The following is a 17234-nucleotide window of genomic DNA, read 5'->3' as shown; positions in this document are numbered from 1 at the left end:
GGCTGCGGGCCGACGGGGCGGCGGGGGATCCTCCCCCAGCGAGGGGAGGGCTCCTGGACACGCGCGCTCCTGGCGACCCGGTGCCCTCACAGCTGCGGTACCATGGCACCCGTCAGTGGCCCGGGAACCAAGAAGGTGAGTTTCCCGCAGCCCGCGAGGTTCTCAGTCAGCTCTACGGGCCGCGGGGCCCCCAGCTCCAGGAGTTCAAATCCCACCTTAGCCTTTCGCCAGCTCTGCGGCCTTGGCAAGGCACCTGTGCAGTTGTGAGCCTCGGTTTACCCGATGGCGAGGCGGGCCGTGGCGTGGGGGAGAGGCGGGAGGTTGATGACAGTACTGCCTGGGTGTGAGGGTAAGATAACAGTCCTTCGGTGCGTCCATTTATGGAGCCTGACTCTGGGCAGGCACTGCGCATAGTGCTTTATGTAAGTTATCCCCTCGTGTTCACAATTGTCCCCATTTTACAGGTGAGGAAGTGGAGGCCTACTGGCTCAGGGTGGAGCTGGGATTTGAAGTCTAGCCTTGAACTGAAAAGCCACACTCACATTTTCTCCCTCAACAGGTTCACACTCACAGCATTCTAGCTCTCCTGCCCCAGCGCTCCTTTCCATCAGGTTTTGGAAAGGGATGTAGTATGGCTGTCCCAGCTGCAGGCAGGCCTGAAACCAGTCCCCAGGGGACACTCCCAGCCCCCCGGGGATGGAGGGTGAGGTGCGTGGGGATGCCTCCACCTCATCCCACCGGCAGTCCCAGTATCCCAGCTCCTTCTCTTGGCCCCTTTTGTGATCTGGTCACCCGCTGTTCGCATTGTCCCCATTTCTACACTGGGTGTGTGCACTGTGGCAAGAGCAGTGACCAAACAAAATTAGGAAGGGCATGAACTTGGATGTGGGACATGACCAGGACCCCTCAAAACAACCCACTTGTACCCCAAAATTCAGAAGAGACAGTGGGGAAGGGTAGGGCGTTATAGAGATGGAAACGTGCACCACAGACTTATCCTAAAAGGTTAGGAACAACCAAAATGCCCTGTTACGGTGGGCTCCCTAAGTAAATTAAAGTTCGTCCACTTAATAAGCTGTTAGGTAGCCCATTAAAAAGCTAAGTGTGGAAACAGGAAAAGTGCTTTGGCAATGTTACCTTATAAAAGGAGATATATCCCAGACTGATCGCAACTACATATATAAAAATATTTATATGCACACTGTAAGAAAGGACACAATGATGGTAGCAGCTACATAAGATGATGAATTTGGGTTTTAAAAACTTCACAGAAACATATTTTGTATATGTTTTTCTGTTTATAAAAGTAAATTACCGGCATTGAAGAAAATGAGCATAATAAAAAGATTAAGAAGCAAAGAACATTGGGCTGATTTCTATCTCTAAACTTTCTCTAATATTATGTTCATTTTTACAGTTCACTTAAAAAAAAGATTTTAAAAATATGCTGTCTCTGTTCAATTTCTTCCTGGCCGCTACTCGTTCAACATAAGCTTATGATACATTGATCCATGTGAACGTGTTCCTGGGAGGTACAGTGTTAGTGGGAAGGGGCTGATCTCACCTCTCTTCTCAGCTAACAGGTGTATTTTAACAGTTTATTTAGGTCCTTTACCAATTTTTAAATTGTGTTGTTTCTTTGGTGTTGGGTTATATGAGTTCTTTATAAATTTTGGATATTAAACCCTTACTGGATGTATCATTGGCAAATATCTTCTCCCATTAGGTAGGTTGTCTTTTCATTTTGTTGATGGTTTCCTTTGCTGTGCAAAAACTTTTTAGTTTGATATAGTCCCATGTGTTTATTTTTTTCTTTTGTTTCCCTTGCCCGAGGAAATATACCAAAAGAAAAAAAAAATTACTAAGAACAATGTCAGGGAGTTTACTTTCTATGTTTTCTTCTAGGAGTTTTATGATTTCAGGCCTTACATTTAAGTCATTCAGCCATTTTGAGTTTATTCTTATATATGGTATAATAAGGTGGTCTAATTTAATTTTTTTTGCATGTATCTGTCCAGTTTTCCCAACACCATTTATTGAATAGACTGTCTTTACTCCATTGTATATTCTTGCCTCCTTTGTCATAGATTAATTGACCACATCACTAATGCTCAACATCACTAATCACCAGAGAAATGCAAATTAAAACCATAATGAGATATTACCCCACACCTGTCAGAATGCCTATCCTCAATAAATCAACAAACAACAAGTGCTGGCAAGGATGTGGAGAAAATGGAACTCTCATGCACTGTTGGTGGGATTGCAGATTGGTGCAGCCTCTATGGAAAACAGTATGGAGTTCCCTCAAAATGAAAATAGAACTACCGTATGATCCAGCAATCCCACTTCTGGGTATTTATCTGAAGAAATCCAAAACAGTAATTTGAAAACATATATATACCCCTATGTTCATCGCAGCATTATTTACAACAGCCAAGATATGGGAGTAACCCAAGTACCCATCAATAGATGATTGGATGAAGAAGTGGTACATACAGAGGGTGCCAAAAAAATGTATACACATTTTAAGAAAGGAAAACTGTATTAAAATTATAATACTCAATAAGTACCGATAACAAAAGATGAATACAAGTCATGTTTGATTTGTGCAATTACAAGAGGAGCTCAAAGTGGTTACCATGAACATCCAGACACTTCTGATTATGGCGAACTACTGCTTGAGCAACGTTGACCAAAGTGTCCACTAGCATACATTTTTTTTGCACCCCTGGTATATACAATGGAATATTACTTGGCCATAAAAAAGAATGAAATCTTACCATTTGCGATAACATGGATGGACCTTCAGGGTATTATGCTAAGTGAAATAAGGCAAAAAGAGAAAGAGAAATATAACATGTTCTCACTTTTATGTGGAATCTAAAGAACTAAATAAACGAATAAACAAAACAGAAAGAGACTTATAGACACAGAGAACAAACTGATAATTGCCAGATGGGTGGGGGGTTGAGGCACTGGATGAAAAAGAGGAAGGGATTAGGAAGTACAAATTGGTAATTACGAAATAGTCACAGGGATGTAAAGTACAGCATGGGAATATGGTCAATAATATTGTAAAAGTTATGTATAGTGTCAAGTGGGTACTAGACTAATCAGGGGATCATTTCATAAATTATATAAGTGTCTACGAGTTCATTTCATTGCCACACACAACACCTCCAATTGCTTCTTTAATCCAAAAGAGCAGTCCTGGTGGCAATTTCAGGCAGATGGGGAGATATTTTAGACAGACCGGATCTCTGTCTGCCTGCTGCCACAGGGTGAAGTTGGTGGACTCCTCTCTGTATGAATAGAGGGGTCCGGAAGCCAGATCTGAAACCCAGCGGTCTAGATACTGATAATCTGCAACAAGGGGGCATAACTGTCTCTCAGAGTTTATTGTCAGGTCCCAGGCAGATTCACTGCCAAACTGAAAGGGAGGATGGAATGAAAATATCAATGTACTGCAAATTAGTTTACAGTGCTCTTTGTTTCACTCAGTCCTCTGTCCTTCTAGAGCTGTCTTTAGATCATACTGGTATAGTAATTAATCGAGGTGGTAAGCATAGCCGTGAAGGAGGGGCTAAAAGATGCTCTGAATTCAAATCTTAATAATTTTGCTAATGGCTGTTTACAGAACTGGCAAAAATTAAAATGTTAATAGATGAAAACGTCCTAGCTTTATCTGGTATCATGAAGACACAGTCGAACTATAATTTTCTTAAAACCCTAGCTAATTTTCTGTTAAAGAGTTCATTTTTTTTTCTCCTTAGGACCATCCTTGTAGCAGATGTGAGACATATGACATTATTAAAACAGTCTTGTCTGTCTGCTAACTCTTCATAGTTTATTAAGGGCCTACCCTTTGGTAGGTGCTATAGTGAGGTGGTAGGGAAAGAGACAAGATACGTCACCTGAGCCTCAAACATCTTACAGCTAAACAGAGGAGACAGGTAAATAAGTAGATACTGCAGTACAGGTGATGAGTGCAGGAATGGAGAGTGGACTCATGTAGAACACAAAGGAGGAGGTCATGAGAGATAAGAATAGGTCAGGCAAGGCTTTGCTCTGGCAGCAATGGGAGATAGACTAGAGTGGGTTGGAGTGAATTGAAGACCATTTCAATAATCCAGGGGTAGTGAGTATGGGGGTACATATATGAGAAGTGTTAAATAGATACACTTAGTATAACACGATGACAGATTGGATGTGGGAGGCGAAATACTAACTTATAACACCTAAATAGTATACCAATGATTTTCTCCCTCTAGAATTGTTTGATGTAAACTATTAAATTTGATTCTTAACATGGTTAACTGAAGTGTCTTAGATTTTCAAGATGAGATTTTATACAAGGGACTATACCTCTAATTCTCTCTTCTATATCCTACTGCAGCATTCATTTAGTACATTGCGTTGTGATGATTTGTTGACCCATCGGCCTTCCTCAAGGTGGCCGGACTTAGAGCTTCTTGAGGACAGGGACCTTGTCTTATTCCAGTGTTTGTCCCTCTTGCCTAGAACTGCACCTGGCATGTGGGAAGGCCTCAATGACAGTTTAAAGCTTACGTCCTTTTTAATGTTTCAAAAGTACAAACCAAAATGAGTGAATTGCATTTTATGGAGGGAGTAGAGAGAGGGGTGAGAATCATGGTAAATATTAACATTTCTTCCACATTCAACTAAAATTCATCGTTAGATATGAAATATGGAAAAATAACCAGTGTCAGGAGATCTCTCTGTCTAAACAGTGTTTATGGTTAACACAGCTAGCACAGCGGGGCTCCGTTCCACGTCCCTCCACAGGAAAATGGAGAAGGTACGGATATGGTAGCCTGGACTTAGCCTCCAGTGTAACCCCTTCTAATTTACTTTTCTGGACTGCAGATATGACTGATTAGATGGGACAACAGGAGGCTTTTCTCCCAGCTTTATGCTCTGTGTTCAGGCAGGGCTGAAATGAACTGGCCTTGCACTTTCACTAAAAAGGTTGTATCTTCATCTAATGCAGTCTATTCAAGAGGGGTAGGGTTACCATGGGGTTGTTTGCAGTTGTCACAGGGTGGTCAGGGAAGGCCTCTCTAAAAAGATGATACTTGACCAAAGGCCTGAAGGAGGTGAGAAGGTGAGCCATGCAGGTGTCTGGGGAAGGCAGGTTTTAGACAATGGAAACCATAATCCTGGATAACTTCTCTGGATACGACCTTTTATTCAAGTTATAGGCAGGCTGAATAGAAAGGTGGTAAAATAAAAACAGACTAGATTAGGAATTTAGAAGATCTGAAGTCTGCTTTGTTACTTACTTAGCTCTGTGATCTTGAACAAGTCACTTAGCCACCCTGAACCTCAGTTTCCTCTTTTGTAAAATGACCTAACTCACAGAGCTGCTGAGAGTACCGAATAATAACTGTGCATGAGCATGCTGGCAAATGTAGGGCATAGTTATGAAATATTGTGTCCATTAGGACCATGTTGGGCGGTTTACACACACAAAAAGGCTTATTTTTCTCACCTAACAAGAGGTCTAGCAGTGCATGGCCGCTGCGGCTACGCAGAAATGTGATTAAAACACAGGCTGCTGTGATCATTCTGCTCCACTTGCCTTAGCATGTGGCTTTCAATGGCATGGCCGCAAGGTGACTGCTATACTTCCAGGGCTTATGTTGACATTCCACTCAGAAAGGAAAAAACTGTCAAGATGGAAGGGAGTGGGCATCTATATCAGGAAAGTAAAACTTTTGCAGAAATCCTCAGCAGACTTCCACCTATGGCTCATTGGCCAGCACCATGTCAAATGGCCACCTCCCAACAGCAAGGGAATCTGAGAATTTTTTTCTAAGTTGGGGATGTAGCCTCCCCCAAACAAAATACATTAGCCAAGAAGAAGAGAGAAAATGCCAATGAGTTAGGCAACTAGCAATGTCTGCCACACACATGTTGAAAAACTAAAATATCTATCGTGGAATCACCATTTTCACTATATTCTGACTCAGACTAAATGTTACGAAAAAAAAATAGTCCCAGCACTCTGTACAAAAAAAGTAACTGGATTGTCCAAGAAATATAGTATGTCAGTCTTTCTGAAATACTATTAGACACTGACGATTTTAACACAACTGGAGCTGTAAGAACATAGCACTGCCTTTCCTAAAATTAGAAACTGCTTTTAGAAAAAAAGAAAAGAGGGGTCGTAGGTGATTTTTCTTTCTTTTCTTCAGGGCATTTTGGAACGTCTGGATAGTGGGCAGGTTGTGGTTGGAGATGGTGGCTTTCTTATAACTCTGGAGAAGAGGGGCTACGTGAAGGCTGGGCTCTGGACTCCAGAAGCTGTAGTAGAACATCCAAATGCAGGTTGGTGCCAGCAACCCGACGGTATTTATCTGGGTGACACTTTGCTTACATCTGACTGGGAGAAGATAAAAACTATAATGGCATGCGTTTTCGAAGGACTGTTTCACTTGTTAAAATGTATGCAAGATGTGGAGACAGTAACAACACATGGGCTGAAGCAAATAGGAGAAAATGGCCTCTCTCTCTCTCTCTCTCTCTCTCTCTCTCATTCCCCCTCTCCTCCCCCCACCACACACACACACATTTGCTTCTTCATATATAGGTATTGCTGAAATATACATCTTAATATTTGTTTCATGAATATTTACCTTGTGGATATTCAAGAGTTTCCTTAGCATATTAAAACTTATTGCTTCAGATTCCTCCTTCTGGCTAATTTGCATATTATAACCTAACAGTATGTTTGGTAAAGGTGATTGATGGTAACCACCAGCTTAACAGAGCATAGACAATAGACAGCCAGGTTCTGTTGGGGGAGGGGGAAGGGCGAACAAATAAACACAGTTTTCCTGATTCTATTTTGAGGGCTCCCCTGTGCCGACTGTAAGTAGACCAGCTACACCTTCACAGCACTGGCAAATGAATAAATCCTCTCTAGACCAAGAGGCCAAGGGACAACTGGCCAACCAAGCCTTAATCTCTGCATGAGACTTGCCCAGGCTCTGAGACCCATCAGCAGGACGATATGAGGCTACTCTAAGCAGCCCCCATTTGGTATGGGCTCTGCCATGTCCTGTCCTGGAAGTCCACTGACCTTAATCTATAACTTTCTTATAAGTACTCGGTTTGAAATTGTGTCTGATTCAAAGAGATGTGAGTGGGTGAGCTGCTGCTGCTGCTGAAAATGATAGCTTCTGTGATTTTCAGTTTTTTTAACTTCAATAAAAAACAACTACTTTGTAGTTCGTCAGCTTCACATGGAATTCTTGAGAGCAGGATCAGATGTCATGCAGACTTTCACCTTTTCTGCCAGTGAAGAAAATATGGAAAGCAAGGTAAACTGTAATGCCAATTGGTTGGGGGGCAGAGTTGGTGGGATCAGGGGTCATCTATAATAAAAATAACCTCTTGATGAGAAACTATGGAATTGACCTGATGTATTACTCTAGTACAAACTCACATAAACATCTATTAATTAATTACTATGTAGACATATATATACTAAATAAGTGTCTCTTTTCTGTCTCTTTATCTAGGGGAGGGAAGGGGATAGGACTGGGAAAGAACAGGCCATTGGGAGGGCATGGCCATTTTCTTGTGCTATTTTTTACATAGAAAATTAACACTTTATAGACGCTCTTTTGCCTTCTCATTTCACATTCTTCTTTTCTGACTTGTCCATCTGGAGACAGGGTGGTCCTAGAGAACATAGCACTGGCCTAGGAATGAGAAGAATTGGGTTGGATACCCAACTTTGTCACCTATTGGCTGTGTGACATTGTGCAAGATACTCAACTGCATGGAGCATTGGTTTTCTCTGCAAAATGGAGATAATTTATGCTTCACCACACAGGGTTGTGGAGAAAGGTGGATACGGTGAAGGATGAGGAAGTATTATGAGGTATTCTATAAATGTAAAGGGTTAGTACTTATAAATGTTAATACCTATTTATTCACTCAACCGACATTTATTGAGTATAGTTTATTCTCTATGATAGATACATAGAGCCAATTCTGCAGTGTGGGAGGCAAGCAAATATGCTAAAATCTAGTGTGAAAACACAATAATGGAAATACAAGCTCACTGGTAGTAGAGGAGATGGTACCCAACTCTGCCGGTCTTCTTGAATTGCAGTGTCAGCCAGCGACTTGTACTCATTTTACGTGCTCATTGCCCCCTTTGTTATTGACTATATTTTACCTTTAAAACGCCAGGTTCACCATCTTAACTCTTGTTCCCTAACCTCAGTGGGAAGATGTAAACGCTGCTGCCTGTGAGCTTGCCAGAGAAGTGGCTGGTAAAGGGGACGCTTTGGTAGCAGGGGGGATCTGCCAGACATCAATATATAAACGCCACAAGGATGAAGCTAGAGTTAAAAAACTTTTTCGACTACAGCTAGAGGTTTTTACCAGGAAAAATGTGGACTTCTTGATTGCAGAGGTAAGCCTGGTGTTATAGGGGAAAGGTTAAACCTATTTTGACAAGTATACATGCATAGTTTCAACTTTCATGAGGGTATTGGACTGCCTGATGCCCTCATTTCTCCACATAGATGGTCAAAGGTTTATTTAAATGCACTGTAGTCAAGGCCAACACCCTCTCACTTGTATGCTAGGTTCTCTGTGAAGCCAAAGGACAGACCCAGGAGAGCCTGACGGTAGCCTTTGGTTTTCTAAGTCAGGGTGGTCACAGCAGCTGACTCTCGGGGGACCCTACAACGTGGTCAGAGGAAGGGGACAGTGATTTCAAGGATATCCTCTCCCAAGGGAGGGGCAGGGCTAGAAGGAGCTGTGTGTATGGGCCAGAAGCCAAAGCCTAGGGGTGGGTGGCTGCACAGGCTCATCCAGGCCCCACAAACAATCCTTAGTACTGAGCAGCTAGTTCCCTTGCCCTTTTCCATCCATGCCTTCCTCACTCTTGCCTCTTTGTTTTCACTCAAATAATAACATATGAATAATATTTTGAAGAGACAGTAAGAATTGGTCACTGATTACACATAAAGGCCCAGAACATTCTCTTCCTTCTGCCTCCAAAAATTAAAAAGCCCTCATTCCCCATTTCCCATTATAATTGCAGGAGTCAATTCCTCAACCCAAGTCTTTACCTCAACAAGGACAATAGCCTACCAACTAAACCCATTGAAAACTTTGCTTCATCAACCTTCCCAAGGCTCAGGGCCACCTACAGCTAACCCATCTGGGAAGAATCTTTGGCAGAGCCAAGCACACATTCCCCTCTATCTGTTCTCCAGATCATGGAACTGTGTTTGTTTTGTAAGAACCTGTCTTTTGACGTTCTCTGTCATTTCTCACATACTGCTTCTGCAGAATCTGTTTCTAAGTCAAAAAAGGAAGAAACAGGGAGATTTCTGCTGGAGATTTCTTCACTCGAGGTCAGCTTTTTGATTGTGGCACTTGTGTGGTTCCTAAGAAGTACCCCTGCAAATGGCATGAATTTACCTGTAGGGTGTCTTGCCCACCATCCACAAAGAAACTCGGTAGCTATCCCTCCCCACTCTGTGCCTTAATGTTCTCATCTGGGGAAATAATCATATTTCCCTTCCTGCTTTAGGGAACACTCATGAATATCTAACTAGAGTGAATATAAAAGCACTTTAAAGTAATACAAAGCATGACAGGCTATTCATTATTTTTCAGTATTATTCCAGTTTCATAAACGATGACTCCAAAATTTATTAGTAGAACTTTTGTTCCTGAAAAATTATGATTTTAAATACTCAATTATTTTAAAAATCTTTGTGGGATTTTTTTTTAGATGACATCTGAATGAAAATCTATGTACTGTTAAAGGAACTAAAATATTCACTCAGAAAGGTATTCTTTAGTCAATCTGATAGAGACGCATTCCTTAGCAAGTTTTGTTTTTGTCACATACTATATATTCGGTCATTTTTATAACTGTTTTGTAACATTTGTGTTCTACCACTCGCAATCTGCTTTATATTTGGACCAATAGAAAATAAATGAAATTCCTTTTAGTATTTTGAGCATGCTGAAGAAGCTGTGTGGGCTGTGGAAGTCTTAAAAGAGTCTGGCAAACCTGTGGCAGCTACTATGTGCATAGGCCCAGAGGGAGACAAGCTTGGTGTAACACCTGGAGCATGTGCTGTTAAGCTGGTACAAGCAGGTAATTTAGACTCATCATGTGGTAAGCAGCTCAGCTGTTTACGAAATTTAGCAAAGTTTACTTAATAGAGCAGTTCAGCAGTGAAAGAATTAACTGGAATTGGTTTCCTTATCTGTAAAACTTAGGGGGTCTAGGGGGATGTCTACTCTCTAAGGCACCTTCCAACTATTCAAAAGAATAAAATGAACATGTAAAAAATAAAATGTAAAAGTTCTTTATTTCTTTGCGTAGGGGCTTCAATCATTGGTGTGAACTGCCGATTTGGGCCTGACACCAGCTTGAAGACCATAAAGCTCATGACGGAAGGCCTCCAGGCTGCAGGGCTGAAAGCACATCTCATGGTGCAGTCCCTGGGCTTCCACACGCCTGACTGTGGCAAAGGAGGGTTTGTGGATCTCCCAGAATATCCCTTTGGTAAGCTCAGGCGCCTGGGAGAGGTCTTTTTTATTTATTATTGTGATAAACTGGAAACAGCTGTGATGGACAACAAAGGTATGGTCTTACAAATACAAGACTGCATCAGACACAAAATATTCAGTGTTAACCCAAAATGAGCTATCTGAAGAATGCATCATCTAAAGTTTACAGCTTCTTTTATAACTGAAAAAAAAAAAAAATGACTTTCAGAGCATCTATCATTTGAAAATGGAGATGGTAACAGAGATGCTATTACTACTGTATTACAGGACTGGAGCCCAGAGTTGCAACCAGATGGGATATTCAAAAATACGCGAGAGAGGCCTACAACCTGGGGGTCAGGTACATTGGCGGGTGCTGTGGATTTGAGCCCTACCACATCAGGGCGATTGCAGAGGAGCTGGCTCCAGAAAGGGGCTTTTTGCCACAAGCTTCTGACAAACATGGTAGTTGGGGAAGTGGCCTCAATATGCACACCAAGCCCTGGATTAGAGCCAGGTAGGAATTTTTAAATTAACATTACTAATGTCCTCGAATCTCATTCTATTAATATGTGTTAGTTTAAACACTATGCATGCATATAATAATAAAAATTCAGAAAGTATAGAATTGTATAAAATGAAAAGTAAAAGTTGCTCCCTTCCTTACACCAGTCCCATTCCCAAAAGTAACTTGTTTGCCATTTATGTTTTGAAGTCTTGTCCCTCTGTTACTTGTTTTATCAATTTGAAGTGGTAATTACCCTGTAGGAAAGCTAAGGAATTTAAAGCACATAATCTTCCCCTTTTCCCTGTTCTCCTTTCCCCAATTTTCACTTACTACTTTGTTTTATTGCTTCTGTTGGTTATCTTTATAGCTTTAAATTGCATATTTAACTGCCTGTCATAATCCACCAGTGAGGCAGTATTTGTTGATTCCATTCTTTGTAAAAGAAGAATTGACTCCCTTCGCTTCCCTCCACTTTTCCTCCCTCATCTACCTATTGGCTTCAAGTTATACCATTACTTTTAACATCATCAAGGTTTTAATGATTGTATTCTGCTCTGTAATTATAGTTAAGTCTTCCAAGAACTGCCTGTAGATTTGTTATAAAAATATAAAGCTACTAGTAAATAACATTTTTACTATTATCATAATTGTCATATTAAACAATTATAATTGTTTTATTATAATTGTCATATTAAACAAGTAGGACTCATAAAAAACAAGTGAGAACACAACCTTATTTTTGTGTCTCTCTGTCTCTTTAAACCTGCTCGATGGGTGAGTTCTTTCCTCTGTCCCTGTTTGAAAATACTGACATTGCCCAGGACTCCTTTGGGTACTCTTAGGCAGTAGAAAACCCCACGATTGCTTCACTTAGCAAACGCAGTGTCAATTTAGCAATTAAGTGTTCGGTTCCATGTGAAATCAAAACTTGGAACATGTTTCCAACTTAAAATTTCCCCTCTTATCCATCAGAAGACTCCAATAGGCTCGCAACTAGGGAAGTCCAGCGTGATCCTTCCTTTTCTCTGTCTTCTGCTTCCAACCCTTCCTTCCCATCTTGCTAATCATGGTTTCTGACTCCTTCAGATTCAAAGTGAGAGGAGAGAAGGTGGAAAGTGGAGTAAACGGTTATTACTTGACTGGGGCCCCAATAGGAAGACCCCATTCTTTGGGCCTGGCCGACCTTCATGAGAACAGTCATGGCTCTTCAAAGGTTCCCACTGGTACCTGTGCCTGTAACCCTCATGCCACAGGCATTGCCTTTTTCTCTGACTGCTGCTTCCCCTTCAGATCCTGTCCTTTTCAGCAAGTCACGCTAGATATACCCTATTTGGGGGGTCCCATTGTCCTTCCTGGTGATTCTCTTGGGCCAGATTTTAAATACCTCCAGGCTGGTTCACTGTCTTATTAGGCTCAAGACTGGCTAGAGGACCTGTCACTCTTCCTTTATGCAGACAAACTGAGTATGGTCTGACCCCAATTTAACTGCACCCTCTTCTCTCACAAGCAAAGTATGTGGCTCATTGGTCTCTGTGATCCAGATTTTCCAGTGTACAGTCAAGTGAGTTATCTAACTGACTCTTGGCTACCTAGTTTGAAACTTCAGCAGAGTATCCATACCTTGCTTTGACACTTACTATCTATACTATCTTGATGCTGCCAATAAAATTTCCAATCTAATATCCCGGTACCCTGCTAATGACTTTCTAAATTTTATTCACTTGCAGAACCAAGTGATAAGCATGGAACTAAGGAGAAAGAGAAATAATCCTATTTTATAAAATTTCAGCCACTTGTAGAAGAATGTTCTGAGATCAAGGTCAAATTGACATTCTTACATTTCATCCATAGTCCAAATCCATACCATATTTTAATTTGTTTCATACTTGGACATTTCTTTGTATAACATTCGGTTTTCTAGAAATTTCTAATTAACTTCCCTTTTCATTGTTGAAAAAAGAATAACAGTCCTTCACCTTCTCTAAGGTCTTCTAATTTCTAAATTATACTATTTGTCACAATTAATCCACATTAATTGTGGGACACTTTGTGGGGGGGCGTTGAATTACTGGTCTGTTTGGAATCATTCCTCCCTCCATCAATACAATACCATTTCTTTTCCATCTTCTAAAAACCAGCTACCATCTCTGCTATATGCTTTCTCTATTCAGTGCTAGTATATATTTAATCCATCTTGTATTTCTTTATTCATTTCATTGGAATTTACAACAATCTTCATTTTTGAACTAGAACAACTTTCCTAATGTAAATCTATTTACATTATAAAAATAGTCAAGAAATCATTTAGCCAAATATTTCTTCTGGGAGATAAGGATATTTATTAGAGAAGATGGTTTTTGTAGGGATCATACTTAGAAAAAACGTACAAAATAGAAATATAATTAAAAAGGGAGGAAAGCATACTTTGATGATGATTAAAATACTTGAAGTAAGTGAGAAATGGCTTATTTTAATTATCATTGTCTAGGGATCCTTAAAATGCGTTAGCCACTAAAGATAAAACATTATTCTGTAATAAAGCCAAACATTCCTTGTACCCTGAACTCTTAAACATACTGATGTTTGCAGACATTTGTGATTACACACAAACCTGTATACACTATAGATTTCTGACATTTTTATCATCCCAAAATATTGATTTATTCATTGTTTCATAAGTGGAGAGGAAAAAAACACTGTATAAATATATTTAACACAAAGGTCTGTGACCAGAAACCTTTGTGCTCTTCTTTCTTTGTCTAAAAACAAGGAACAAATACTGACAAAATAATTTGTATTCTGTTTTTAGTTACTTTTTGAAGAATTATACTTTGTCTCACTACACTAAAAACCATCTTCATGTACTTGTCATTACATTAAAATATTGAGTAGAGCAAGAAGGACCGTGCTAGAAATTTCAGAATAGATGTAATTCACAAACACATATAAAAGTCAAACACATGTCTTTTTCTGAACGGTTGTGTGAAATCCAATGATTGTTACTGAGGATAGATATGTGAGAAAGACCTCTGGCATTGATGGATATGGGCATAGTTTCCTATATGTTGAAACTGAAGTTCTACTTTAATCTGATCAGCTACATAATGTATGTGTATTTGGAAAAATGTATATATATATAAAATAAGATAAATATATAATAATATATTTAAATATATTAAATAAATATAATATAATATATTATATATATATATATATATATATATATATATATATATATATATATATATGGTGTATAGGACTTATAGGTGTGAATCTTTTAATTAACTATGTATTTTTTTTAACAACACAGGGCTAGAAGAGAATATTGGGAAAATCTGCTGCCGGCTTCAGGCAGACCTTTCTGTCCTTCACTGTCAAAGCCAGATGTCTAAGAAGTAGTGAAAGAAAACATGGAAATAATAGAACAAAAAGAAATCCCCCTCAAGCCCCATCTGGACCCCTGCCTCGCCTTCATCCCCAGTCCCCTCTGATATTTCCAGCCACTGAAGAGCTCATGTGCTGCCGCCACTTCAATTAATTCCACATGACCCATGTTGTGCTCCTGCTATGTGTAAGCACCGAGTGAGCGGAAAGGCGCAGGAGATGTGAAGATGATGAGAAATACCCCTGTTCTCGGTGCTTACTGTCCAGCAATACCGCAGTGTGTTGTTCTGAAGGTCTTCAAGAAGAGCAAAACTTGTCTTTTAGGGTGAATTTGAGATTTTAAAATAATCAGAAGTCACTGAGCACTGAACCTAGTAATTAATTCAGGTGACTAAGCTAGGTGCTTGAGGAAGATGGAGAGGCATGCTAAACTAAAGCAATGCATCTGCTTTCCTTAAATGATTTGTGTAATGACTCCAAAGGCAATCTCAAAGGAAAAGATGCAAAAAATGTGTTGAGCAATGGCAGGATTATTGAAATAAGTGTATAACCTTCCAAAGTGATTCCTTTCAGAGTTGATTTTACTTAAAGGTGCTAGGTCCTAGAATTTTTTAATGTATCTTTATAATCACACGTAGCTAGATTATAAACTATTTAGGGACAAGGACCATGTGATATGCTTCTTATATTTTTCCTTATAGTATTTAGCATTGTGCTGGGCATAATAACAGATGCTCAATGAAATACTTCTTGATTGTTTAAAATAGATAAAAAGAAACAGTTTAGAAGACCTTTTTAAAAGTCAGAGTTGGAATCTATGTTGGCCTAATAGTTTCTTGATTAATATTTATTTGCTATATGCTGATTTCTCTGTTTTTCAAAACAATGTATCAATTTGTGATAATTAATAAAATTAAAAATAATTTACCTTTCATAGTGTTTGAATATTTATAAAAATTTATGGACATTCTTTGAAAGAATAACAAACATTTAGTACTTATGTTCCAGGCTCTTGCTTTTCTTTCTTGATAGATAGGTAGGTAGGTAGGTAGGTAGGTAGGTAGGTAGATAGATAGATAGACAGACAGATAGATAGATAGATACACATCTCTAGAGAGACTTATTTCATCCTCACAGGATTCAAACATGAGGTTTTTAACACAGTAGGTTAGATAAGAGGACTGAGGGGTAACAAGGCGAGGCAACGTGCCTGAGCTCACACAATTAGTAAACGGTAGAATGGGACTTGAATCCACATGGGCTGACTCTGGAATCCGCGTCCTCACTATCCTGCACCACCCGTATTATGCACAAAGCTGCTGCTTTCGTCAGAGCCTATTCAATTTTTTTCTGTTGTAGAGTTGAAGGTATTTTTTATCAACTTTGCTTAATATGAATCAACCTTTCAGTCCCGATAGGCTTGTTTCTGTAATGTAAGCAACCTGGAGTTCATTAAATGTTGCCACTTGACCCATCATGCACAACCCCACCCTGCTGGCAGTTAGAGCGAGAATCGTTTACCTTCATCTCGAGGCCTCAGGGGTCTTTGAGGATGCCTAATCTAAACCACGGAGGAAGCCTCTGAATATCTCTGCCAGCATCCCCAGCCAGGGCCACCCCGTCTCTGGACCTTTCTAGTAGCAACTCACTACCTGTCGAAACCACTTATTCTTCTTTTAAGATACATCTCATTCTCTGAAAGTTATTCCGTATATTAACCAGCAATCTACATATCCACAACTTTCACTTTTTGGTTCAAATATTACATTCTAAGCACCCATCGAACAAATTTATAGTTTCTTTCATATGATAGCTCTTCAAAAATTTAAACATAGGTGTTACAGCTTCCCTATACTTACTCTTCTTCATTTCCTCCAACTGAAGGCACAGGCTTTTAAGAAACTTTGCCATATACGGTACTAGCTGTGTAACATTGGGCAGTTACCTTTTCTGTCTTAAATTTTTTTGCCTGTAAAGTGAGGATAACAATAGAACCATCCTCAATGGGATGCTATGAGGATTAGATGAGACAAAAGATACTTAGGATCAGTGCCTGGCAGATAGTAGGCACTCAATGCATGTTAGGTAGCGTAATATAATTATGTGACTTGGTTTGAATCCCCTCATCCTCATGGTGACTCTCTCCTGGTCACACTTCAGCATCAAAGCTTCTGTTTAAGTTCACTACCTGGTCCTGGACACCACACTGTGAGAGTGAATGCCGACACAGTAACAGTTTGCTTAGTAGATAAAGATGGTGTAGAAGGGCAAAGAGCTAAGAGGCTACATCAAGAGGAGGAGCCATCCCTCAGGCTGAAACTCATCCTTGCGCCTGCATTGGTACAAATTAAAACCTTCATCCAGTTTCATAGCATATAGTTTAGAAGTGGTGTAACAAATCAACATGAATTATATATGGTTAGGTGGTAAGGAAATGTTTTTAAATCTAGGTCCCTTAGTTCACAAAAAATGAAAATCACTTGAATCCATCTTAGCTAAGAGCAGCTCATTTAGTTTTAGAAAGTGTCAAGTCATTCATTAGCTTTTCAGATGAACAATTGGGATATGTACCAAAAAAATATTAAAATACATTCTCAGAGTTAGTCATAGATGTGACATGGATTGAAAGATGTGAGTTAGGAAATGAACAAGAAAAAATGAATTTCAAGAAGATATGCACACTGAGAGTAACAAGAGAACATGAGACATAGCATAAAGATGGGCTTGAGCAATGATGGAGGTTATACCCACTTGATGCAATAATGTGCAGCCACTGAAAATT

At 39.8% G+C, this 17234-nt stretch overlaps 1 protein-coding gene across 1 annotated transcript; it reads left to right on the top strand.

Moving 5' to 3' along the window:
- The first annotated feature begins 2 nt into the window (after positions 1 to 2).
- Positions 3 to 15379, top strand: LOC109445647 (S-methylmethionine--homocysteine S-methyltransferase BHMT2). Its single transcript, XM_019728181.2, has 8 exons — positions 3 to 135; positions 6222 to 6354; positions 7258 to 7349; positions 8264 to 8455; positions 10015 to 10162; positions 10394 to 10576; positions 10849 to 11077; positions 14379 to 15379. The coding sequence occupies exons 1-8, from the start codon at positions 103 to 105 to the stop codon at positions 14458 to 14460; spliced, it is 1092 nt and encodes a 363-aa protein (XP_019583740.2). The 5' UTR covers positions 3 to 102; the 3' UTR covers positions 14461 to 15379.
- The last annotated feature ends 1855 nt before the right edge of the window (positions 15380 to 17234 follow it).

The sequence above is a fragment of the Rhinolophus sinicus genome, linkage group LG03 (genome assembly GCF_036562045.2).
Source record: "Rhinolophus sinicus isolate RSC01 linkage group LG03, ASM3656204v1, whole genome shotgun sequence".
In the NCBI taxonomy this organism is placed as follows: Eukaryota; Metazoa; Chordata; class Mammalia; order Chiroptera; family Rhinolophidae; genus Rhinolophus; species Rhinolophus sinicus.
This window is presented reverse-complemented; position numbering and strand designations above follow the sequence as displayed.

Excerpts from the sequence above, each read along its gene's own strand:
- LOC109445647 (XM_019728181.2), top strand. The coding sequence starts at position 103 with ATGGCACCCGTCAGTGGCCCGGGAACCAAGAAG. Across the intron at positions 8,456-10,014 it reads TGGACTTCTTGATTGCAGAG|TATTTTGAGCATGCTGAAGA; the intron begins GTAAGCCTGGTG and ends AATTCCTTTTAG. Across the intron at positions 11,078-14,378 it reads AAGCCCTGGATTAGAGCCAG|GGCTAGAAGAGAATATTGGG; the intron begins GTAGGAATTTTT and ends TTAACAACACAG.